At 38.8% G+C, this 27,067-nt stretch overlaps 1 protein-coding gene across 2 annotated transcripts in view; it reads left to right on the forward strand.

The window, feature by feature from the left end:
* The window catches only part of METAP2 (methionyl aminopeptidase 2), a 40,307-nt gene extending 13,887 nt beyond the window's left edge, over positions 1-26,420 (forward strand). For both annotated transcript variants that reach the window (XM_032170932.2, XM_032170933.2), the window contains exons 5-11: positions 6,467-6,628; positions 7,369-7,550; positions 8,403-8,497; positions 16,455-16,551; positions 23,894-23,997; positions 24,778-24,893; positions 25,721-26,420. In XM_032170932.2, coding sequence (XP_032026823.1) covers positions 6,467-6,628; positions 7,369-7,550; positions 8,403-8,497; positions 16,455-16,551; positions 23,894-23,997; positions 24,778-24,893; positions 25,721-25,973 — 1,009 coding nt within the window. In that variant the 3' untranslated portion in view covers positions 25,974-26,420. The remainder of the gene's footprint in view (positions 1-6,466; positions 6,629-7,368; positions 7,551-8,402; positions 8,498-16,454; positions 16,552-23,893; positions 23,998-24,777; positions 24,894-25,720) is intronic.
* The last annotated feature ends 647 nt before the right edge of the window (positions 26,421-27,067 follow it).

Genomic DNA, 27,067 nt, shown 5'->3' on the forward strand with positions numbered 1-27,067 from the left:
TTCCTTCCTTCCAGACCCATGTTAACCACCTAGCAGGTAGCCTTCCATATTTTTTCTATGCTCATATATGTATACATCTGTCTGTTTATGTAAGGGAATGTTTGATCATTGTTTGTTTTACAAAAATGGAATCATAGGCACACTTTCCTCCACCTTTTCTCATTCAGTGCTAACCGTTGGAAGTTCCTCCAAGTCAGTTAGAATAGTTCTATTATTATCTTGAATGGCTTCATAATATTCCATGGTGTCAGTGTACCACACTTTATTCCACCATTCTTTAGCTGATGGCCATTTTCTTTGTCTGCAATAATTTTTGCCACTATAAACCATTCTGCAATAAACCTCCTTAGGTAAATAGGTAGCTGGATATGTAGTGTATTTTTTTCTCTCTCTCTCTCTCATGTACTGGTAGTTATATTCTGAAATAAGTTTTTAGGAGTGAGATTGATTAATCAAAGAATATATTAATTTGCAGTTCTTACACTATTAGTGATTTTGAGCATCTTTTGATCATAGGCTTTATGATATCTTTTGCTCTTCCCAGAAGTTTTAAATTTTTAAATGCATTATGTGTCCATGTTTAATACTTCTGAGTTCCGGCCAGGCGTGGTGGCTCGCTCATGCCTGTAATCCTAGCACTTTGGGAGGCTGAGGCAGGTGGATTACCTAAGGGCAGGAATTCAAGACCAGCCTGGCCAACATGGTAAAACCCCGTCTCTACTAAAAATACAAAAAAAAAAAAAAATAGCCGTTTGTAGTGGTGCACGCCTGTAATCCCAGCTACTCGGGAGGCTGAGGCAGGAGAATCGCTTGAACCCAGGAGACGGAGGTTGCAGTGAGCTGAGATCGCACCACTGCACTCCACCCTGGGTGACAGAGCGAGACTTTGTCTCACCAAAAAAAAAAAACAAACAAACAAAACTTCTGAGTTCGCAGTAGTCTCTTAGATTTTCTTAAACACGTATTTTGTGTTTTATTAACATCTTTAATCTGGAATTTTTTGTGTAAGATTGGGAGCACTAATTTTATTTTTCTTTCCAGTGCAGAGTCAGTTTATTGTTTATTAAATAATCCCTCCTACTGAATCGAATGACCACCTTTGTCACATGCTGTATTCCCATGTGAATAATGGAATCAGTTTCTGGATTATTTACTCTGCTCCACTGATCTGTTTCTTCTTAGGCTAATACTATTTTGATTTGATATCCCAAACAATTCTTTTTAATACTTTTCTTGACTACTCTCAGTCATATAGCCTTACACACACACACACACACAAACACGTGTCCTTGTTAGAATTCTCATCATAATTGCATTTATATTTATGTATTAGTTTCTGAAAATTGACAGTTTTATCACCTTGTCTTATCCAATGTCGTGGGATGTTTTTGATACTTTTTCATTTATTCAATTTTTTTTTTTCAGGTAGGTCCTAGCCCTTTTTAATTAAATTTATTCTTAAGTGTTTTATGGTTTTTGTTAGTGATGTGAATTAAATATTTTAATCCCATTTCTGTTTCTTTATACTTGCTGCTAGAGTGGAGGAAAGCCATTGATTTCTTATACTTGCTAACAGATTGTTAATACTTTTAACAATGTGAATATTATGGAACACTTGAAATGGTATTTAATACATGAAAAAAATTAGATTTTGTAAATTCCAAAAGCTTCCTTTTCCTTACTCTCAGCTTCTGTTGAAATTAAATAAGTAGAATAACTTCTGTTTTTGAAATAATAAAGGAAGATAATTAATTACATGTTATAATACTTCTCAAAGTAATTTTCTTAAATATTGCAGTATTGTATGTTATCCTGGAGAAATACAGAATAAGTATAAGATAGTGTGGTGTGTTTGCTTTTTAATAAATCTCAATACTTTTTACATTCATATAACCAGTTTTGACTATTTGCAAATAGATCAGATTCAGTATTCTTACAGATTTCATATAGTTTGTATCTTTCCTTCATTGTTTTATTAATAAACTTTTATTAGAAATTGAATGAATTATCACAAATAACTCACCTTTGAAACTACTCTAGGTTAAGTGTATTTTTAAAAACTTCTTATTTTGTACAAAATTAGTCGGGCGTGGTGGCACATGCCTGTAATCCCAGCTACTTGGGAGGCTGAAGCAGGAGAATCTCTTGAACCTGGGAGGCGGAGGTTTCGGTGAGCTGAGATCACACCATTGCATTCCAGTCTGGGCAACAAGAGGGAAACTCTGTCTCAAAAAAAAACCCAAAAAACTTCTTATTTTGAAATAATTTTATACTTCCAGAAAAGCTACAAGCATAGTACAAAGAATTCCCACATACCTTTCACCTAGATTTCCTTTGTTTTGCCACATTTTATTCTTCTCTATCTCAATGAAATATGACAAGTCTACATATTGTCATATACAAATAACATTCCATTTTCTCCTTCGAAGACAGATACAAAGCAAATGTGAAAAATGTTAAATTGGTGAGTCTGTATATATATATAGTTTTTTTTCTTTTTTTTTTTTTTGTTTTGTTTTGAGACAAGGTCTCACTCTGTCAGCCAGGCTGGAATACAGTGATGTGATCATAGCCCACTGTAGCCTGGAACTTCTGTGCTCAAGCAATCCTCCTGCATTGGCCTCCCAAAGTGTTGGGATTACAGGCGTGTGCCACCACACCGGCATAGTATTTTTTTTTTTTTCCGAGCCATTTGAGATGAGACTGCATTTTTGGCTGGAATACTAGATAATGTATATACAGTATCCTTTTCAGGGGGTTGTATCTAGAGACATACGATGTCAATTTGCTCCTTATTGGTGATGTTTAATTTTTATCGTTTGTTTAAAGTATTAGCCAGTTTCTCAAGTGTATTGTTACTAATTTTTTCCTCTTATAATTATTAAGTTGTGGGTAGTTGTTTTGAGTATATCCAGATGACTGTTGTGAACACTCTTCTCACACATAGCTTGAAGCCTTTTTTTTTTTTTTTTTTTTTTTGAGATGGGGTATTGTTGTATTGTCCAGGCTGGTTTACAATTTCTGGGCTCAAGTTATCCTCCCATCTTATCCTCCCAAGTAGCTTTGAAACTAATTTTTAATAGTTATAGTAATGTTTGTTTACTTTCTAAAACCAGGATCCACTTGAGGTTCTCATTGCATATGGTTAGAGGCCTCACCTTTTTCTCTTTCTCTTCCATGCTCCATCTCTTTGAAGAAACCAAGCAGTTGTAGAAAGTCTCATGTTCTGGGATTTCTCTGATTGTTTCCTTATAGGGTGTTAAAACTTTTTTCTCTGTTTCTGTGTTTTCTGCAAACTGGAATTAGGTGTTAATGGGCTTAGATTAGATTTAGGTTAAACATTTTTGACAGAGGTATAAAATAAGTGATTATGACCTTCACATTGTACCATATTCTGCTACATTAGATGTAATCTCAGGCTATCCTACTGTTAGTTTTATTGTGTTTGACCTTTTGATTAATGTGACAGCCAACTCTTTTTTTTTTTTTTTTCCCTTTAAGGGTACTTTTTGCTTTTTGCAGTTTCCAAGTAATCTGTGGGGCTACTTTGGTATCATTTGGAATATCTATCTTCCTTCCTGTTCTTCCTAGTTTATACAAACTTGAGAAGAAAGGAATATCCTTTTCTTAACAACTTTTCACTTAATTCTTTTAATATCCATTGATGATCCTTGCTTTTATGGGTTATTTCATTGGGAACTGCAAAATGGTGGATTTTTAATTCTTTCATTCATTCTACATTTATTAGGTGATACTATTCTGTAAGAAGAATTTTCTCTATCAACTGGGAATCAACTATAGTTCCTTCTTATAGGCAGAGTTAAAATATGCTTTATTTCTTATCCTTTAAGTACCAGTTTTTAGAGGAAGGACTTTATGTGATATATGCATACATTTTAATTGTTGTTATTATTTTTTTGAGACAGGGCCTCATTCTGTCACCCAGGCTGGAGTGCAGTGGTACAGTCTTGGCTCACTGCAACCTCTGCCTCCCAGGCTCAAGCAGTTCTCGTGCCTGAGCCTCCCGAGTAGCTGAGACTACAGGCGTGCACTATCATGCCTGGGTGACTTTTTGTATTTTTAGTAGAAACAGGGTTTTGCTATGTTGCCCAGGCTGGTCTTGAACTCCTGAGCTCATGCAATCTGTCCCCCTTGGCCTCCCAAAGTGCTAGGATTATAGGCGTGAGCGACCACGCCCGGCTGTTACTATGTTTTGAGATAGGGTCTTATTCTGTCACCCAGGCTGGAGTGCAGTGGTGAGATCTAGCTCAGTTCAGCCTTGACCTCTGGGTCTCAAGTGATCCTCCTACCCCATCTCCCAAGTAGCTGGGACTACAGGCGTGTACCACCTTGCCTGGCTAAAATTGTTTTTTCTTTTTGTAGAGATGGAGTCTTGCTATGTTGCCCAGGCTGACCTTGAACTTCTGGGCTCAAACAGTCTTCCTGCCTCAGCCTACCAAATGGCTGGGATTATAGGCATGAGCCACTGCACTTGGCCTATCGTGTGTATGTGTATGTATGTGTGTGTGAATGTATATGTGTATGTATACATATATGTATATGTGTGTATGTATATATTTTGGTGGAGACAGGGTCTCACTGTGTCACCCTGGATTGTCTCGAACTGTTGTCCTCAAGCAATCCTCCCACTTTGGCCTCCCAAACTGTTGGGATTTTAGGAGTAAGCCACTGTGCCTGGCTTTAATTGCTATACTTTTGTTTAATTGACTGAACAAAATAAGATCAAATGTAGGAAAATAATATTCTTAGTAAAGGTGTGTTGAGGCAGATTTAAAAAAAATTTTTAGTCCACTTATAAGGAGTTTTTGGGGGGTCTGGAATTATAGACCCTGACGCTGGGTTTCTCTTATTATTAATAACTTTAACAATAATAACTTAATAACTTGAACTCGAGACTTTGAGCAAAAGAATTTCTTTAATTCCGTTTCTTTTTTCTTTATTATTTATTTTTATTTTTTATTTTATGTTTTTAGAGACAGGGTCTTGGTCTGTTGCCCAGGCGGGAGTATAGTGGTGCAGTCATAGCTCACTGTGTCCTTGAACTTCTGGGCTCAAATGATCCTCTTTCCTCAGACTCCTGAGTAGATGGGATTACAGGGATAAGCCCAATGCCCAGCTAATTTTTTTTTGGTACAGACAGAGTCAGAGACAGTCAGGTTGGTCTTGAACTACTAGCCTCAAGTGACCCTCCCACCTTGGCCAGGGTCTGTAGTTTAGGGCTGAGTTGAGTGAACTTTTTCTTCAAAGGGCGTATAGTAAATATTTTAGGCCTTGAGTGTTACTTAGCTTTGCCATTGTAGCATGAAAACAGCTATAGACAGTACATAAATGAGTAGGCACATGTTGCAATAAAATTTTATTTATAAAACAGCAGGGGAGGCAAATAGCAATTCCTTGAAGGTATCACTTTTACACTTGTGTAATTTATACTCAGTGATCACTAAGTTGCAAACTGTATATTCGGTATTTAAGAATGTGTGAAAATTGTTTAGTTTTTTTAAAAAAATACTGTTTTAAGGCAGTTAATGTTTTTCCTACTTACAGGGAGTCATGGATCTCATTCTCAGATACTGAATAAAAAATTCTGTCAGATGGGGTGGCTCACGCCTGTAATCCCAGCCACTCAGGAGGCTGAGACAGGGGGATCACTTCAGGGCAGGAATTCGAGATCAGCCTGGACAACATAGCAAGACCCCATTTCTTTAAAGAAAAAGTTTTTAAAAATTAGCTGAATATGGTGGTATGCACCTGTATACTCCCAGCTGCTTGGGAAGCTGAGGCAGGAAGAACCTAGGAGTTTGAGGATGTAGTGAGCTGTGATCACATCACTGCATCTGCCTGGGTAACAGAATAAGACCCTGTCTCTTAAAAAAGAAATTCGTTAGCACTGGCAGTTGTAAAGTGTGAGCCATGTCTTTCAAGGAAGAATACCTCTTATATTTATGTATACAATTAGAAAAACCCAGCACACGCATGTAATATGTGTTTTGAGGAAGTATATGCAGATTTCCAAGTCAGTTTCTTGGGTTAGTAGTTACCCTGTTGGCAAAATTAAATGCAAATTATTGTTGTGCTCTTTTGAAGTCTCTAAAGTATATATGACCTCAAGTGGAAGGATGACTTTTTCCTACCTACTCTGATTCTAGGACTCTTCAGACTTTTCTGATTCTTTTATTGTCTTTTTGTGTTGTCAGGGTATTAGTTCCTCTGAATAGAAATGAAATCTTACATGATGGTTTTTTTCCCTCCCTTAGAGTCTTAAAAGTTTTAATTTCATTTGGGTTGGTTGCAAGTGTTTGGCTTTTTGTATTTCAGAAACTTTGTTGACATAAACTGAATATGTAATGTATTTTTATTTGAACTGTCTTATTACTTAGTATAGTTGTCAGCTTTTATGCTTGTTCTGCTGTTTTATGACTAATAGTATGCTATGTCCACTCTAAAGGCGAACAGCTGCTTGGAGAACTACAAATGAAGAAAAGAAAGCATTAGATCAGGCAAGTGAAGAGATTTGGAATGATTTTCGAGAAGCTGCAGAAGCACATCGACAAGTTAGAAAATACGTAATGAGCTGGATCAAGCCTGGGATGACAATGATAGAAATCTGGTAAAATGAATACTTTTTTTGTAAGAACATGATAAAAAATGTTTTTTAAGTACTAACTCTCCAATTATAATGTTTGGCTTTCATTACTGCTTTGCTAAATCTTTAAGTAAAGGTTGTAGAAATGTCTTCTAGATTATTTTAGTGTCACTATGAGAAAACCATGAAGAGGAGTACACATTGGCACCTCAGCCACCCTTTTTTGTGCACATGTAGTCGTTACTGATGTTATTTTCTATCTGGAAATCTGTTATTTTGCTATCTAACAATTCATACTAAGAAATAAGAAAGTATTGGAGCAATTGCCCAAATACAGAACATGATGATAATACAGTAACAAAACCAATTCAAGTAATTATTTCTCTAGTTTTTCCTTTTGATAAATGGTTAGTATAACATGTAATTCTCTGATTCCTACAATTTAAAAAATATACAACACGAACAAATAAGATCATCATTTCAATTGGTCTAAGTTAGACTCTTATTTTCTAGTAAGTTTATTTAAAAGTGGATTGTGTTTTCTCAGAGTTTCTAGCAGAATCAAATTCCTTGTCTTCCAAAGATAAGCTATTTTCATAGCATCAGAGAACTGTTATTTATTTATATTGAGAAAGTGCTCAGATCATTCCCAGAAAGTATTAAAGGTTTTTAGTAAACTTTCTGGATTTGATGAACTATATGGTATTAATATATAAAAGTAAGAATGTAAAAGTAAACAAGTTCCCTTTGCTTTTTTGTTTTAGTGAAAAGTTAGAAGACTGTTCCCGCAAGTTAATAAAAGAGAATGGATTAAATGCAGGCCTGGCATTTCCTACTGGATGTTCTCTCAATAATTGTGCTGCCCATTATACTCCCAATGCTGGTGACACAACAGTATTACAGTATGATGACATCTGTAAAATAGACTTTGGAACACATATAAGTGGTAAATTCTTGCAGAAAATTCCTACCCCAGCCTCCTCCTGAAAAACTAGTTTTTGTCTCTGTTAAATGGAGTGATAAATACTGAACTCCCAAATTTTGTTCTTGCTTCCTCACTTCATTAGTAAAGGTGTGTTGAGGCAGATTTTAAAAAAAATTTTAGTGCACTTATAAGGAGAGAGAGGCAGTTGTGAAATTTACTTGAAAGCATACTACTAAGTGGAATAAAATGAAAACTGTTGGGTAGTTGAGGTTTATTACTCTTTGTATCAAGGCATGAAAGACATTATCCTACCTTTAGGTCATTGTTTCATACCTCTTTTATTCAAATAATAACATTTATTTAGAATATTTAAGTTTATCAGACTTTATATACATGTTTGCTTTTCTGAATTCTCTCCAAAACCTGATTAGGTAAGCACCTCGTTATCTTACTTACAAGTGAGAAAGCAAGCTTAGAATAAATACTTACCTAAGGTTTCACTACCTTGGAAAAGTAACAGTATATTCAGAGCCCCGTATACTCTGCCCTGCGTTGCTATTTCTCATTTCCCTAGTCTTTTCTTGTATTTGTTTTGTTTCTGTTTATATGTTTGTATAACTGCCAGGGTGAGCACTGAACTGGTGCTGTCTTGGAGGAATATATACTAACCCTGTAATTCTTTCTATTCTGAATCCTTTATATACTTCTACATTTTGTCTCTGATTATGAATGATCTTTGGGTATTTGGAGTGCAGCCTTCATCTGAGCCTTCTATTTTTCTGTTAAACGAGCAAGATTAATAGATTAAATGCTGTAAAGTAGATAAATTGACTAGCTGATAAGTAAAATTAAAAGAAGAATTTTCTCTTTCAGGTAGGATTATTGACTGTGCTTTTACTGTTACTTTTAATCCCAAATATGATACGTTATTAAAAGCTGTAAAAGATGCTACTAACACAGGAATAAAGGTATGTGAACTGTAAGCACCATTTCATTCCAAGTATTTTGAGCACTTTAAGGTCTTTTAAACACTTAACAGCATTTAAGCACTTTTAAGGCCTATTTAAGGTCTTTGGGTAATTAAGACGAATAAAATTGATCCATTGCCCTTATGGTTTTAAGCGGGTAATTGTATGATTGTGTACCAAAGGTTGTTTTTTGTTTGTCTGTTTGTTTTTTTCCCTTGAACTTTGCTAAAATTTATTAAAACAGAGTTTGGATCTATTTTTGCCTGTCAGTTGGCAGTGGTTTTTTTGTGGTTCTTTTTTAGAACAATTTTAGGTTCATAGTAAAACTGAGCAGAAAGTACAGAGATTTCCCATATACCCACCCATCCCCAACTTCCTCCATTGTCAGCATCCCCACCACACAGGTTTATTTGTTAAAATCATTTGAACCAACATTGACCACATGACAATTATTCAAAGTTCATAGTTTACATTAGGGTTCATTCTTAGTAATATACATTCTAAGGGGTTTGACAAATATATAATGACACACATCTACCATTATAGTATCATACAGAGTATTTTCATAGCCACCAAAATCCTCTGTGCTCAACTGATTCATCCCTCTCTGTCCACCAAGCTCTGGTACAGCCCAGCTTTTCCCCACCCACCCTATTTTTTTTTTTTTTTTTGGCGGGGGGTGGGGGGGGTGCAGTTAAAATAGACATTGCATAAAATTTACCACATTAAATTTTTTTTTTTTTTTTGAGATGGAGTCTTACTCTGTTGCCCAGGCTGGAGTGCAGTGGCACGATCTTGACTCACTGCAACTTCTGCCTCCCAGGCTCAAGTGATACTCCTGCCTCACCCTCCCGAGTTGCTGGGATTAGAGGCACCCACCACCACTCCTGGTTAATTTTTGTATTTCTAGTAGAGATGGGGTTTCACCATGTTGGCCAGGCTGGTCTCAAACTCCTGACCTCAAGTGATCTGCCCACCTTGGCCTCCCAAAGTGCTGAGATTACAGGCGTGAGCCGCTGCACCCGGCCATTTTTAAGTATGTTGTTCATTGGTATTAAGTACGTTCATAATATTGTGCAGCCGTTATCACCATTCATCTCTGTTTACTCTTCATATTGTAAAACTGAAACTCTATACTCATGAAACAGTAACTCCCAATTTCCTCTTCTCCCCCTATCCTGGCAACCACCATTCTACTATATATGGTTTTGACTGCTGTAAGTACCTCATATAGTATTTGTTATTTTGTGACTGGTTTATTTCACTTAGCACAATATACTCAAGGTTCACTTTTGTTGTAGCATATGTCAGAATTTACTTTCTTAAGGCCAAATAATCTATTGTGTGTATATACCACATTTTTGTTTATCCATTCATCCACTGATGGACACTTGGATTGCTCCCATGTTTTAGCTATTGTGAATATTGCTGCTATGAGTATGGGTGTACAGATATCTCTTCAAGGTCTGTTTTCAATTCTTGGGTATATACCCAGAAGTGGATTTGGGAATCATCTGGTAATTATATCATTTTAAACTTTTTGAGTATCTTCTCTACTGCTTTCCATGGTGGCTGTACCATTTTCATTCCCACCAACAGTACGCAAGGAAGGGCTCCAATTTTTCCATTTCCTTGCCAACACATTATTTTCTAGGTAGTTTTTTTTTAATCTTTGGAGAAATGTCTATTCAAGTTTTTTGCCCATTTTTATTTATTTTTTAATTAAAAAAAAAAAAAGGCCGGGCGCGGTGGCTCACGCCTGTAATCCCAGCACTTTGGGAGGCTGAGGCAGGTGGATTATGAAGTCAGGAGATTGAGACTATCCTGGCTAACATGGTGAAACCCTGTCTCTACTAAAAATACCACAAAAAAAAATTAGCCGGGCGTGGTGGCGGGCACCTGTAGTCCCAGCTACTCGGGAGGCTGAGGCAGGAGAATGGTGTGAACCCGGGAGGTGGAGCTTGCAGTGAGCCGAGATTGCGCCACTGCACTCCAGCCTGGGTGACAGAGCAAGACTCTGTCTCAAAAAAACAAAACAAAACAAAAAAAGTAGAGATTGGGGGTCTTGCTGTGTTGTTGCCCATGCTGATCGCTGATCTTGAATTCCTGGGCTCAAGCTACCCCCTCACCTTGGCCTCCCAAAGTGCTGGGATTACAGGCATAAGCCACCATGCCCAGCTCTTTGCCTATTTTTTAATTGAGTCGTTTGTTGTTGAGTTTTGGGAATTCTGTATAGATTCTGGATGTTAATCCTGTATCAGATATATTATTTGAGAATTTTTTTTTTCTCATTTTGTGGGTTACCTTTTTACTCCGGATATTGTGTTTTGAAGCATAAAATGTTTTCATGAAGTCCAGTTTGTCAATTTTTTTTTTTGTTGCCTGTGCCTTTGGTGTCATATCCAGTAAATCATTGCTAAATCTAATGTCATGAAGCTTTTACTCTGTTTCCTTTTAAGGTATTTATAGTTTCAGGTCTTCAACTTAGGTCTTTGATCCATTTTGAGTTAATTTTTTATATGGTGTTAAGTAAGGGTCCACATTCATTCTTTTGCATGTGAATGTCCAGTTTTCCCAGCACCATTTGTTAAGACTGTTCTTTTGCTTTTGAATGGTCTTGACACCCTTGTCAAAACTCATCTGGGCCAGGCACAGTGCCTCATGCCTATAATCTCAGCCCTTTTGGAGGCCAAGGTGGGAGAATCGTTTGAGCTCAGTAGTTAAAGTCTAGCCTGGGCAAGATAGCAAGACCCCATCTCTATCAAAAATTAAACAAATTAGCCAGGTGTGATGGTGCACCCTTGTGGTCCCAGCTACTCAGGAGGCTCTGGTGGGAGGATCACGTGAGCCTGGGGAGGTTGAAGCCTCAGTGAGGCAAGATTATGCCACTGCATTCCAGCCTGGGTGACAAAGCAAGACCCTGTCCAAAAAAAAAAAAAAATCACTTGTCTTTGTAAGTGAGGGTTTATTTCTGGGCTCTTCATTTTATTTTATTGGTTTATATGTCTGTCTTTATGCCAGTACCACACTGGGTTTTTTTGGTTTGGTTTGGTTTTGGTTTTGAGACAGGGTCTTGCTCTGTCACCCAAGCTGGAGCACAGTGGCGTGATCTTGGCTCGCTGCAGCCTGTACCTCCTGTGCTTAAGCAGTTCTTCTACTTCATCCTCATAAGTAGTTGGAACTACAGGCTCGTGCCACCATACCCATCAATTTTATTTGTTTTTTATAGAGACAAGTCTCACTGTGTTGCTCAGGTTGGTCTTGAACTCCTGACCTCAAGTAGTCCTCCTGCCTCAGCCTCCCAGAGTGCTGGGATTACAGGCATGAACTACTGCGCCTGATGTCCACATTGTTTTGATTATTGTAGCTTTGTTGTAAGTTTTGAAGTTGAGAAGTGTAAATTCTCCATCTTTGTTCTTTTTCAAAATTGTTTGGCTATCTAGGATGTCTTGGGATTCCATATGAATTTAGGATTTTTTTTTTCCTGCAAAAACCACCAAATGGATTTTGATAGGGATTGTGTTGAATGTGTAGATGGCTTCAGATGGTATTGACATTTTAACGATATTAAGTCTTCTAATTCATAGACATGAGATGTTGTGTTAGTCCATTTTCACGCTGCTATAAAGAAATACCTGAGACTGGGTAATTCATAAAGGAAAGAAGTTTAATTATCCACAGTTCCACATGACTGGGGAGGCCTCAGGAAACTTAGAATCAAGGCAGAAGACAAAGGGAAAGCAAAGACCTTCTTCACATGGCAGCAGGAGAGAGAACTGCAAGCAGGGGAAATGCCAGGCGCTTATAAAACTATCAGGTCTCGTGAGAACTTCCTATCATGAGAACAACATGGGGGAACCACCCCCGTGATCCTATCACCTCCCTGTCTCTGCACATGGGGATTACAATTCGAGAGGAGATTTGGGTGGGGACACAGAGTCAAACCTATCACATGTGTTTCCATTTATGTCTTTAATTTATTTCAGCAACATTTTATAGTTTTCATTGTACATGTGTTTTAATGTGTTTCACCTTCTTGGGGTTAATTCTTAAGGTTTTTTTTTTTCTTTTTTTAGTTATTGTTAATGGAATTGTTTTTGTGATTTCCTTTTCAGATTGTTCATTTTTAGTGTGTAGAAATGCAACTGATTTTTATGTTTTGACTTTGTATCCTGTACTTGGTTGAATTAATTTATTCTGACACTTTTGTGTGGAATCTTTAGAGTTTTCCATAGGTAAGATCATATAATCTGTGAACAAAGATAGTTTTACTTCCATCCCAATTTAGATGCCTTTTTATTTTTCTTGCCTGATTGTTCTGATCTATGTTGAGTAAAAACGGCAAAAATGGATATACTTCATTGCCTTGTTTGTGATCTTAGAGGAAAGCTTTCCGTCTTTGACCATTGAGTATGACGTTAGCTGTAGGTTTTTCCATAGATGGCTTTTATTACGTTGAGGTGGTTTACTTCTGTTCTTAATTTGTTGAGCCTTTCATCATGAAAGGGTGTTGAATTTTGTCATGCTTTTTCTGCATCAGTTCAGACAGTCATATGGTTATTTTTCTTCATTGTGTTAATGTGTATTAGATTGATCTGTTTTTCTTATGTTGAACCATCTTTGAATTTCAGGAATAAATCCCACTAAGTCATGGTGTGTATTCCTTTTAATATGCAGTTGAATTTGGTTTGCTAATATTTTGTTAAGGATTTTGCATCAGTATTCATAAGAATATTGGCCTGTAGTTTTCTTATAGTGTCTTTGCCTGGCTTTGGTATCAGAGTAATGCTGGTTTCATGTAATGACTTAGAAAGTATTCTCTTCAGGTTTTTAGAAAAGTTTGAGGAGGTATTAGTTCTTTAAATGTTTGGTAGAATTAACCAGTGGAAGCCATCAGGTTCAAGGTTTTCCTTTGTAGGGATTTTTTTTTTTTTTGAGACAGGTCTCCCTTGTTACCCAGGCTGGAATACAGTGGTATGAACACAGTTCACTGCAGCCTTGACCTGCTGGGCTCAAGCAAACCTCCTGCCTCAGCTCCCAAGTAGCTGGGACCACAGGCATGTACCACTACACCCAGCTAATTTAAAAAAATAAATAATATTTTAAATTTTTTGTAGATACGGGGTCTTGCTATCTTGCCCAGGCTGGTCTGGAACTCCTGGTCACAAGCCATCCTGCCACTTTGGCTTCCCAAAGTGTTGAGATTACAGGCGTGAGCCACTGTGTCCAGCCTAATAATTCTTTTAAATGCATTAGTCTCTAGAATTATGTAAAAAATAGAATATGGAATTATAAACCAAAGTTATAATAATACTTTTAGAATTAAAGTAATTTTGGCCGGGCACAGTGGCTCATACCTGTAATCCCAGCACTTTGGGAGGCCGAGGCGGGTGGATCACGAGATCAAGAGATTGAGACCGTTCTGGCCAACGTAGTGAAACCCTGTCTCTACTAAAAGTACAAAAATTAGCTGGGCGTAGTGGTGCGTGCCTGTAGTCCCAGCTACTCAGGAGGCTGAGGCAGGAGAATGGCTTGAATCCAGGAGATGGAGGTAGTAGTCAGCTGAGATTGCACCACTGCACTCCAGCCTGGTGACAGAGCAAGACTCCGTCTCAAAAAAAAAAAAAAAAAGTAAATATATTAGTTCCTTAAGTCATGTGGAAAACAATTAGTGAAATAGTGTTTGTTAGAATAATTCTGGTTGTTACAATTGGCCATTTACTTTACTTTATTGAGATTTTTAAAAAATTCATATGGCTTCAAGTTACTGCATAGTATCCTTTGCAGGGCGTTTCTTGAGCACTTCTTGCAGGCCTGGTCTAGTAGTAATGAACTCCATCAGCTTTTATCTGGGAATCGTAATTTCCCCCTCACTTTTTTTTTAATACAGTTTTTTTTTTTTTTGTTTTTTGTTTTTTCCAAATCGAAACAAGGTTTTGCTCTGTTGCCCAGGCTGGAGCGCAGTGGTATGATAATTGCTCACTGCAGCCTCGACCTCCTGGGCTCAGGAAATCCTCCCACCTTAGTTCTCCAAGAAGCTGGGACTATAGGCGTGTGCCACAATACCTTGCTAATTTTTAAAACTTTTTTGTAGAGATGGGGGTCTCACTTTGTTGGCCAGGCTGGTTTTGAACTCCTGGGTTCAAGTGATCCTCCCACTTTGGCCTTCCAGCGTGCTGGGATTACAGACATGAGCCACCACACCTAGCCTGATTTCTCACTTTTGAAGGACAGTTTTCCCAGATAGGATTCATGGGTGACAGCTTTTTTTCTTTTAGTTAGCACTTTGAATATGTTGCACTGCTGCCTTCTAGCCTCCAAAGTTTCTAGTTTGAAATGTGCTTGAATTCTAATTGAGCATCCCTTTTATATAGTGAATCACTTCTTTCTTGTTGCTTTCAGGTTTCCTCCTTTGTCCTTCAGAAAGTTTGATTATCGTGTGTGTGTGTGTGTGTGTGTGTGTGTGTGTATTTCTTTGAGTTCATCTTTTTTGGAGTTCTTTGAACTTCTTGGATGTTATATTCTTGTATTTCATCAAATTTGGGGAGTTTCCAGCTATTACTTTTTCAAATATTGTTCACCTTTCTACTTCTGAAAATTTCCATAATGCATATATTGGTCTACTTGATATGCAGGTCTCTGAGGTTCTGTTCACTTTAATCTTTTTTGTTCTTAGACTTGGTGATTTCCCTTGTCCTTATCTTCAGGTTTGCTGGTTCTTTTTTTTGCCTGCTCAAATACTTTTGAATTGTTCTTGTGAATTTTTCATTTCAGTCACTGTACTTTTCAGCTCCAGAAATTTTTTTTTCTTTTAGGTTTTCTATTTTTTGATATTTTCATTTTGTTCATACATTTTTTTTTTTGGCTCTCTCAATATCTTCCTTTAATTTTTTAAGCATCTTTAGAAGAGTTGAAGCTTTTATCTAGTGGTAGATCTGCCATCAGGTTTTTTTTCAGGGATAGTTTCTGTCGATTTATTATTTTCCTTTGATGGGTGTTCTTATTTCCTTGTATGCCTTGTGACTTTGTGTTGAACACTGCCTATTTCAATGTAATATGGTAATTCTGAAAATCAGATATTCCCCCTTCCCTAGCATTTCTTTTAGATTTTTTGTGTTGGTTTTTTTGTTTTTGATTCTTGTAACCAATCTCCGCCAAGGATCCACCTGAGGCGTAAACTTCAGGTTTTCTCAGTTCTTTCCCTGGGCATGTGCGCTCACTTTACACTTTTCTCATACATGCATTTGTTTTTGAGTGACCTAGTCTTTAATATCTGGGCCCCGAATTGGGGAGAAAAAGAAAAATGAGTGTGGGCTGGAGGCCATGCTGAGTGTGAGGGAGTGGAGGGGAAAGGGGTGCTCACCATTTAAATCCGCTGAAAGTCACTTCAGCCACAGGGGTGTGTAAGGGCTGAGGTTTGCAACTATGAGGGGAGATGCAACAACAGTGGCCACTTCTATATCTGCACCTGTGTGACCAGAAGCAGCAACCAGGGATCAAAGCACAGATCCCTGATGTTTAGGACGTAGACTGTTTTGCCCACTGTGATACCCCCAAGCTGTGTGCATGTTGCTCCAGGAACACGAGCCAACCACGAGCTTATGGAACGGTATGTAGTAGTGCTGCTACTGTGCTGAGAGCTAAAATGGATGGAAATTAACCACACTTGACCATCCCGTTTTTCCCCTGGAAGTTGCAAGGCTTCAGTAGACTCCAGAGTTCCCAAGTAGTTACATTAGACAGATTTTGTCAGTGCACTTGTCTATTTAGGGAGGCAGATTCCTGGTGCTTAATACTTCACTATCCTCCCATAATCCTCTGCAAAGTATTTTAAACAGGAAGTTACAATGTACAAAGCAGTTTTTCTGATTGTCCCTTATTTTTAAATGTTACAAAATTAAGTTGCTATGAAAATTTTGCACTTTGAATAATAAAGTATACGTTACTCTTTTTTTAGTGTGCTGGAATTGATGTTCGTCTGTGTGATGTTGGTGAGGCCATCCAAGAAGTTATGGAGTCCTATGAAGTTGAAATAGATGGGAAGACATATCAAGGTATGTTCTTTTAAAATATATCTTATTTTGAAATTGATTTTACAAACTATTGTCGAGTGCTTTCTTTGGGTCAGCTGTTTCATGTTTCTATCTTGGGAATTCAAAGAAAGAAGATGGGAAATGACCTGCTTAGAGCATGGTAGGAGTACTGTTGTAACTGACTGGAAACTATTGCCAAGCCACTCTGTTAGCTCATAAGAAAACACCTGAGGAAATATCCTAGGGCAGCCAAAATGTGCAGCCAGTTTTCTGTGACTAGTCAAATCAGGGCTGAGAGAAGCCAGGTCTCTTGCCGTTGATGACTTCTCATTGTGATTTTTTTTGTTGTTGTTTTTTGTTTTGTTTGTTTTTTAAAGACAGGGTCTCACTCCGTCATCCAGGCTGGAGCACAGTGGTGCAACCACGGCTCACTGTAGTTTCAATCTCCCAGGCTTAAGTGATCCTCCCACCTTAGCCCTCCCAGGTAGTTGGGACTACAGGTGTGGGCCACCATGCCCGGCTGATTTTTAATTTTTTTGTAGAGACGAAGTCTCGCTGTGTTGCTCAGTCTGATTTTGAACTACTGAGCTCAAGTGATCCTCCCACCTCAGCCTCCCAAAGTGCAGGGATAAGACGTGTGAGCCACTGCTCCTAGCCTGTGGTTTTTTGGAATCACATTCAGAATTTGGAGGCCAGTTCCTTCTATCACTTTAATTCCCAAGTCCCTTTGCTTTCTCGTCTTTACCAGTGACTACCTCAGGTATATACTCCCAGAGTCCCCTATGCTTTCTGGTGCTGTATGTTAATCTCTGTCAGTCCAGTCCTCCTCCAGCTCCAAGTCTGTCTGACCATCCCCCAGCCACCATCCTCCTCCCTCATCTGTGCTCATTATTCTTTGTGACCTTTCTCTAATAACTTCTTTATAGAATATTTTCTGTATTTCCTTTAACAGAATTCTGTCTCTGTTTGTAGACTCTTGAGTGGAGACTCTCATGTTGTCTTCTTGCCTCTTACTCAGTAAATTCACACCATTCAGCATTCTTTGCATTTCCCATTGCCCATTATGTGTTTCTACCAAGAGCAGAAGTGATTCTTCCTCTGGAACCTGACCGTGCCTTCTATATAGACAGTTGCCACCAACATAACAGTCCTCTTTCATGTCTAAATACTGAAATTTATTACCAGACTTATACTTTTTTTTTTGAGACAGAGTCTCTCTCTGTTGCTCAGGCTGGGGTGCAGTGGTGCAATCCCGGCTCACTGCAACCTTTGCCTCCTGGGTTCAAGCGATTCTGCCTCAGCCTCCTCGTTAACTGGAATTACAGGCACCCGCCACCACGCCCGGCTAATGTTTTTTGTGTTTTTTTTTTTTTTTTGAGGTGGAGTCTTGCTGTGTCACCGAGGCTGGAGTGCAGTGGCACGATCTCGGCTCACTGCAACCTCCGCCTCCCAGTTTCAAGCCATTCAAGCCATTCTCCTACCTCAGCCTCCCGAGTAGCTGGGATTACAGACGTGTGCTACCACAGTTGGCTGCTTTTTGTATTTTTAGTAGAGACGGAGTTTTGCCATGTTGGCCAGGCTGGTCTCGAACTCTAGACCTCAGGTGATCTGCCCGCCTCGGCCTCCTGAAGTGCTGGGATTATAGGCATGAGCCACTGTGCCCAACCCTTTTTTAGACAGAGTCTGCCAGACATGGTGGCTCACGCCTGTAATCCCAAAACTTTGGGAGGCCAAGGTGGGTGGGTAACCTGAGGTCAGGAGTTTGAGACCAGCCTGGCCAACACAGTAAAACCCCATCTCTACTAAATACAAAAAAAAATAGCCAGGCATGTTGGCACACACCTGTAATCTCAGCTACTCGGGAGGCTGAGGCAGGAGAATCACTTGAAGCCAGGAGGCGGAGGTTGCAGTGAGTCAAGATTGCACCATTGCACTCCAGCCTGGGCGACAGAGTGAGACTTCGTCTGGGAAAAAAATAAAAAATAAAAGAGAGTCTTCCTCTGTTGTCCAGGCTGGAGTGCAGTGGCACGGTCGCATCCCAACCCCCTTGCTCAAGCACTCGGAGTGCTCTCAGCTTCCTGAGTAGCTGGGACTACAGATGTACACTATCACACCTGGCTAATTTTTGTATTTTTAAAAAAAATTTCTTTTTATTTCTAATATATATGCTTTTTTTTTTTTTTTTTTTTTTTTTTTTTGAGATGGAATCTCACTCTATCGCCCAGGCTAGAGTACAGTGGCGTGATCTTGGTTCACGGCAACCTCCGCTTCCCCGGGTTCAAGCGATTATTTTTAGTAGAGACGGAGTTTCACTGTATTTGCCAGGATGGTCTCGATCTCTTGACCTCATGATCCGCCCACCTCGGCTTCCCACAGTGTTGGGATTACAGGTGTGAGTCACCGTGCCCAGCCTATATATGTTGTTTGATATAAAAATATTCTTCCATTTCATCGTTCTTCAAGGTTTCATTTCCCTTCCTCCTGCCTGGACCCTGTGTCTGCAGCTTTAATTCTTCTCTCATCTATATCCTTAACTTCCTTATTATTTGATTTTCAGATATTCTCTTTAAGATCTCTAATCCTGTGAACAGAAGTGCAAAGCAGAATACTTATTTACTTATTTATTTATTTACTGAGACAGAGTCTTACTCGTTCTGTCACCCAGGCTGGAGAGCAGTGGTGCAGTCTTAGATCACTATAAGCTCAGCCTCCCGAGTAGTTGGGATTACAGGCGTGTGTCACCATGCTGGCTAATTTTCAGATTTTTTTTAGTGGAGACGGGGCTTCATCATGTTGGCCAGGCTGGTCTCGACCTTCTGACCTCAGGTGATCTGCCCACCTTGGCCTCCTAAAGTGCTGGGATTACAGGCATGAGCCACTGTGCCCGGCCCAGAATACTCTTGATGTTACTCACACTTAGGTAGGAGGTGTGGGATAATGAAGAAAACACACTTTGGGGTTCAGGCAGTTTTGACTTAGAGTCTTAGGTAAATCTATGACCTGAATACCCAAGTTTCTTGACTGTAATAGGGTTAATGGTATCTAGTTTATTTTGAGAAATGTAAATTATGTGATAGTGCCTGGAATTTATTAAGTATCCAACAAATATTTGTCATTCTGTCCCCTTCTCACCCCAATTCTGGGATTAGTGCCACAAATGCAGTGCTTATTCAGGCTCTTCCAAATCGCTCTTCACATCTCAGGAAATTACTTACCTGATGAGAAAAATAGCCAAACAAGCCTAACACTCTAACATTTTTTCCATGTTGCATAAAGAACATGGCAAAATGCCGGGATTGGCAAATGCCAGGATTTGCCCAGCTTCTCCCTATTCTTATGTTTTTATCTCTGTTCTTCAAGGAAGAAATACTCTTTCTTCGATACAGTATTTTCCTTTTAAAAATTTTTTTAAATTGTTAGCTCAAACACTGCTTTAAGGATCTTCTTTTCAGTGTTAATCCTCCCACCTCCTTTGAGATACCACCTTATTAGCCCTTTTCTCTACATACTCAGTGAGTGTGAAAGCACATGTGGAGGAGAATAAAAATCATAGCATTAGATATCCTTCCATGATTCTCATACTTTTTTTTTTTTTTTTGAGAGGGAGTTTTGCTCTTGTTTCCTAGGCTGGAGTATAATGGTGCGCAATCTTGGCTCGCCGCAACCTCCGCCTCCCAGGGTCAAGCAATTCTCCTGCCTCAGCCTCCCGAGTAGCTGGGATTACAGGCATGCGCCACCACGCCCAGCTATTTTTTATTTATTTATTTATTTATTTATTTATTTATTTATTTTTAATTTTTAGTAGGTATGGTGTTTCTCCATGTTGGTCAGGCTGGTCTTGAACTCCCAGCCTTAGGTGATCCGCCTGCCTCGGCCTCCCAAAGTCTGGGATTACAGGCATGAGGCACTGCACCCAGGCGATTCACATATTCTGCTTTTGGCTTTTACTTACTGTTAGAAATTTTTACAGTTTATTTTTACATTAAGACCTGGTTTAAATTTACTATGTTCCTTAGTAAGGGTAAACATACTTTTCTTTGTATCCTAGCCAAAGCCATAAGGAGAGCAAAAGATTTTTAAAGGCTAGAATTTAGAATATCTCATTTTCAGTGTGCTTTTCTTTGGGAAATGTTTTGTCCAGTTCTTTAAATATCTTAGAACCAGTTTTAGGAGTTGCTGCTTCTATTAACACTTTATGAGCTCCCCAGAAGCAAGATTCTTATCCCAAAGGAAGCTGAGATTAAGAGCATAAATGCCAAGTTAATTTGAGGAATTTATGGGACTAGAACATGGGCCTTCTGATCTCTAGGTTCACTGCTACAAATGAACAGAATCTATTATTTCCAAATTCGTGACTCTTATGTGAACTTGGAGAACGAACTGTAGCAGTCTGCTTGGGGGACTACCTCTAGAATTAGTTATTTCTCTTTTTTGAGAATTTGCTGAAATTTTTGTAAATTCCAACACTAGCCAACATATACCAATGTCTTCTCTTTTTCCTTTCATTTTCTCCTAATTCTACAACTTGTTTGGTACGTGGTCTGCCTTTCAAGGTATGGTAGGTGAAAATTTGACTTAATGTTTAGTCACTGCATAATAATTTCAGCCTGCAACCTTGGGATTTTTAATATCTACCCTTTTACCTCTTCCACTAAGCTAGTGCAGCATTTTAGGTTTCATTATTTCAGTACCCCTCTTTTGACCCCTGTTATTTTATTGATCAGGGTTCTTAGTTTAAGGCAACAATCCATTTTTAATAGTTTAAGCAGAGAGGATGTGGAAAAATCATGATACTAGGGAGATGAAGAAATGGACTCTAGGTTGAACTTTCCGGAACAAATCAAAAAACCACATAGCACAACTGGGCCATCAAAGGAGTACCTTAATCTCCTTTGATCAGGAAGCGATAGAATTAAAAAGTGATTGTTAACAAATTACTAGTCCCAGAATTAGCCTGTGCTGTTACAACCTGCATAAGTAAAAAATGAATTCCCCTGTACCTTCATTTTTCTGTGTAAATAACGTATTAGGTTGGTATGACCAAGAAACTTTCTTTAAAAAAATTGATTGGCCTGTAAGGGTCAGTTTGCAAAGTTTGAATTTTAAAATAAGCTTGTTACTTGTCAACCTAAATAACAAACAGAGGCTCTCTAAAAGAAAATGATGTTTGGTAATAGAGCATTGCAGTGGGAATGCCATAGTAAACTTGTGCATATTCAGGGAGGTAAGGAAGACAGAGGTTTTTAAAGACGAAAATGAGGATGACATAATTGTTTTGAAATAATTATCCTTGGCTTCAAAGATTAATTAAACAAGAGTGACGCCAGTTGGAGGTTGGGCAGGCAGTTGTTGGGCAGATGTCCTTGCAGAAGTATTTTTTTGGTGTAAGGTTGCAGTGGGCTTTGTGCAAGGTTATGGTTTTCATAGTCATTTTCATTATCAGGCGTATAAGCATGAGAACCCTCTCTTCATGGCTTTCCCTAGCTCTGTTTGAGTCTGACAACTTTGACACATTTATATAAGAAGGTTGTTGTGAAGAGCAAATTGATTTTTTTTTGCTACTCCACTAAGTTTGTAACATACTTGTTCATTGTTTCAGACTACTTAATTCGGCTCTAGAAGAAAGGTAGCTCATACTGAGGATTCTAGAGCTATAGAGCTAAATTTTTTTTAAGACCTCCCCCACAACCCCCCCCCCCCTTTTTTTTTTTTGAGACTTTGTGGCCCAGACGGGAGTACAGTGGTGTGATCTCATTTCACTGCAGTCTCTGCCTCCTGGGTTCAAGTGACTCCCCTGCCTCAGCCTCCCAAATAGCTGGGACTACAGGTGTGTGTCACCATGCCCAGCTAATTTTTGTATTTTTAGTAGAGATGGGGTTTCACTATGTTGGCCAGACTGGTCTTGAACTCCTAACCTGAAGTGATCCTCCTGCCTTGGCCTCCCAAAGTGTTGGGATTACAGGCGTGAGCCACTGCACCTGGCCGTTCTTAGCCCTTTAAAATTTGAAATATTAACACAAAATGCACAAAGCATAAAAACACAACTTCTCAATTGTAGAAGCTACGTAACCTCACTCCTCAAGATATTGAATATTGTCAGTATTCCAGAAGATGCTCAGTCTCATTTTCTTAGTCCGTTTTGTGCTGCTACCGCAGAATACCTGAGACTAGGTAATTTATAAAGAACAGAAATTGATTTCTCACAGTGTTGGAGGGTGGGAAGATTGAGGGACTGGCATCTTGTGAGGGTCTTCTTGCTGCATCATCCCATGGCATTAGGCAGAAGAGCAATGAGAAGTTTGAGAGAGAGAGCAAGAAGCGGTCAAACTCTTCCTTTTCAAGGAACCCACTCCTGAGATAATGGCATGAATTCATTGATGAGAGTGGTGCCTCCATGGCCCAAACTCCTCCCATTAGGTCCCACTTCCCAACACCATCACATTGGGGATGAAATTCCCAATACATTATCTTTGGGGGATACATTCAAACCATAGCAGCAATACACTGCTTTCCAGTTACAGCAGCCTGCCTCTAGTGAGCCACCATCTTGGCTTTTGGGGTCAGTTTGCCAGGTCTTAGAGAAATAGTAATGATGTCTGAATTTTGAAATATATTTAGCTTATCAGCACTGCAAGTACGAAAGGATTTGCATTTGCTTTTATGTCTTTACTACCTAATTATGCATCCCTAAACTAGTTTTCTTGCCTAATTTTGAACTATTATATATATGTGGAATTGTACAGTGTGTATGTAATTGTGCCTTTTTCTGCTCATTTGTCAGTTGTTTTAAAACAACTGGAATAAAAAAGCTAGAAGTTTTATTCCAGTATTTCTTTCTTCCATCCTCCGTTACTTCTAGCACTTTTTTTTTTTTTTTTTTTGAGACGGAGTTGCTTTTGCCCAGGCTGGAGTGCAGTGATGTGATCTCGGCTCACTGCAACCTCTGCTTCCCAGGTTCAAGTGATTCTCCTGCCTCAGCCTCCTAAGTAGCTGGAATTACAGGCCCCCACACCCACACCCAGCTAATTTTTGTATTTGTAGTAGAGACAGGGTTTCGCCGTGTTTGCCAGGCTGGTCCCGAACTGACCTCAGGTGGTCTGCTTGCCTCGGCCACCCAAAGTGCTGGGATTATAGGCATGAGCCACTGCACCTGGCTTACTTCTAGTATTAATAACACTGCAACTAACTACTTTTTATATTCCACTAGATTCCAGTTTATATTTAACTACCTTAATGTAAGGTTATTTAGTAAAGCCATATCTGGTTTTTGAATAAATGCTTGAACTCTGTACCAAAATGTAAGAGATCTGTTTTTGCTTCTTGAGATCTTGAATAACTTTTATTTCCCTATTTTTTATAACAGTGAAACCAATCCGTAATCTAAATGGGCATTCAATTGGGCAATATAGAATACATGCTGGAAAAACAGTGCCGATTGTGAAAGGAGGGGAGGCAACAAGAATGGAGGTATGTGTGTCACTAACATTTTACTTCCATAGAAGACATTTTTTTCTTCCAAGCAGAAGGTCGTGATAGTTAAGTATATAGTTATACTGACCAGAATTAGCTTATCATCCATATTCACCCTGCCGGGAATTGGGCCATTTGAATTTGCAAATTGTGTATAGTCAGTACTAAATCAGTTGTGGAAATTGGGGCTGTGAAAGGATTGTTTATTCAACATTTAATGAATATTTATTGAGCATTCCTAGGTGCCAGTCTCTTTATAGTAGGCTCTAGGGGTAGAGCTGTGAACAGAATTCATAGGGGGAAGCAGAAAGACCAAAAAGTGCTAAGGAGATAAAGCAGGGAAAGGCTAGATAAGGACTGCCAGGGGCTATTTCATGTTGCTGCGTAATCAGATAGAGACTTCAAGAGATGGTAATTGTAGGCTGGGCTCAGGCCTGTTAATCCCAGCACTTTGAGAGACCAAGGCAGGCAGATCACCTGAGTGAGGTCAGGAGTTTGAGACCAGCCTGGCCAACATGGTGAAACCTTGTCGCTACTAAAAATACAAAAATTAGCCAGGCATGGTGGCATGTGCCTGTAGTCCCACCTACTCGGGAGGCTGAGGCAGGAGAATCGCTTGAACCTGGGAAGCGGAGGTTGCAGTGAGCCAAGATCACACCACTGCACTCCAGCCTGGCAACAGAGAGAGACTCCGTCTCAAAAAAGAGAGAGATGGTAATTGTGATTCGTTCTGAATTTTTCTTCTTTCTCTCCCCTTGACCCTTACTTATTTTTCAGGAAGGAGAAGTATATGCAATTGAAACCTTTGGTAGTACGGGAAAAGGTGTTGTTCATGATGATATGGAATGTTCACATTACATGAAAAATTTTGATGTTGGACATGTGCCAATAAGGTGAGAGACGAGACGATTGATTTTATGTGGCTAATTAGCATTTCTGAGTTAACAGCATTTTTTTAAAATGTGGCATACATACAAAATGGTATATTCATGAATGTAGAGTTCTGTAGCCCAACAATAAGAAAAAAAAAATAGCCTGTTAAACATTTTAACTGAGATAAAAATTATACACACACACACACACACACACACACACACACACACACACACACACACACAAGTGCTCTCTTCAGGTCCGGTTTCTGATAATCATAAATGTCAGAGATTATTTTGCTAGCATTCCTAGGTTTTTGGTTTAATATTTTTCCATTGGTAAACTTCCATTTACAATGTCTTTCAATTTACATTGAATTTTTTTAACATTTGAAGATGAATGAAGTCTGGATTTACATCCTTTATATGCAGGTCTTTGAGCTTGCTGCACGCAAGAGGAAATTCCCATGATAATACCCTGTAGTAGGTCTGTACTGGGGAATATAACACACACACACACACACACACACACACACACACACACACACACGCACGCATAGACACGTAAACACGATAAGATGGCCTCCAGCTGGTGTCCTGTTCAGCTGCCATCTATAGTTAGGTATGGGCTATTATACATTCTGGCTTTTGATTGTTGAAAGAGCAACAATAAAAGTTTTTGGACTTCAACTACTAAGACACAGCTAAGGTCTGGGCTTTTCTTAATGAGGGAAATGAGTTTTGGACTTCAACTACTAAGACACAGCTAAGGTCTGGGCTTTTCTTAATGAGGGAAATGAGTTCGTAACTCTTTTGCCAACAATTAATTTTGGATTTTCTCCTCTTAGGCTTCCAAGAACAAAACACTTGTTAAATGTCATCAATGAAAACTTTGGCACCCTTGCCTTCTGCCGCAGATGGCTGGATCGCTTGGGAGAAAGTAAATACTTGATGGCTCTGAAGAATCTGTGTGACTTGGGTATTGTAGATCCATATCCACCATTATGTGACATTAAAGGATCATATACAGCACAATTTGAACATACCATCCTGTTGCGTCCAACATGTAAAGAAGTTGTCAGCAGAGGAGATGACTATTAAACTTAGTCCAAAGCCACCTCAACACCTTTATTTTCTAAGCTTTGTTGGAAAACATTATACCAGAATTAATTTGCAACATATTGTCTGTTTTAACAGTGGACCCATGTAATACTTTTATCCATGTTTAAAAAAGAAGGAATTTGGACAAAGGCAAACCATCTAATGTAGTTAACCAACGAAAAAGCTTTCAGGACTTTTAAATGCTAACTATTTTTCCCCTTCCTGTCTAGGAAAATGCTATAAAGCTCAAATTAGTTAGGAATGACTTATACGTTTTGTTTTAAATACCTAAGAGATACTTTTTGGATATTTATATTGCCATATTCTTACTTGAATGCTTTGAATGACTACATCCAGTTCTGCACCTATACCCTCTGGTGTTGCTTTTTAACCTTCCTGGAATCCATTTTCTAAAAAATAAAGACATTTTCAGATCTGAGAGCTACATCTCAATGTCTGTGGTTATAATTCTGGACAGGATAAATAGCTAAACTTAATGTAGGCAAATGCAGAGACATTTATCTGAAATGTAGACCTCTACACTGAGACTTTTCTGACATAGTGGCTAAAACAAGATCTACACATGCATAAAAAGGGACAATCACCTTTTCTTCATAAATATACAGCTTTAGGAATATTTCACCATTCTTTGTAGGACATAGTAGTCCTTGTCTTTTTTTCCCCTGACATTGGAAAGATGTGCTAATTGAAACTTAGTAGGAACATTGTGCCAACTCGAAACCTTGATTTAGTAAAAATCTCAATGTTTAGATCCTTTGTCCAGTGGTGGTGTTTATCAGGGAATGTGCTCAGCTTGCTCAGAAAACCCAAAGGGCATTAAAGCCACAAAAGCAAAGAAGAAAAAAAAAAAACCTCCCATGTTTGGATCTTGTTCTAGTTAGAAAAATTAAGTTGAAATTATTGGACTTTTTCATTCATGAGGCAAATGCTGTAATACCTTGCCCTTTGACAGGTTTGAATTCTTAACATTACTAGTGGTGCTTCAGGAAGTGAGGTTACAGTTACTTTCCTTATAGTGGCTAAGTGTATTAAGTTGAATGTAACAATGGTAATATTTGTTTGAACTGAGGCCC

This window comes from Hylobates moloch, unplaced genomic scaffold, assembly GCF_009828535.3.
Source record: "Hylobates moloch isolate HMO894 unplaced genomic scaffold, HMol_V3 SCAFFOLD_12, whole genome shotgun sequence".
NCBI lineage: Eukaryota > Metazoa > Chordata > Mammalia > Primates > Hylobatidae > Hylobates > Hylobates moloch.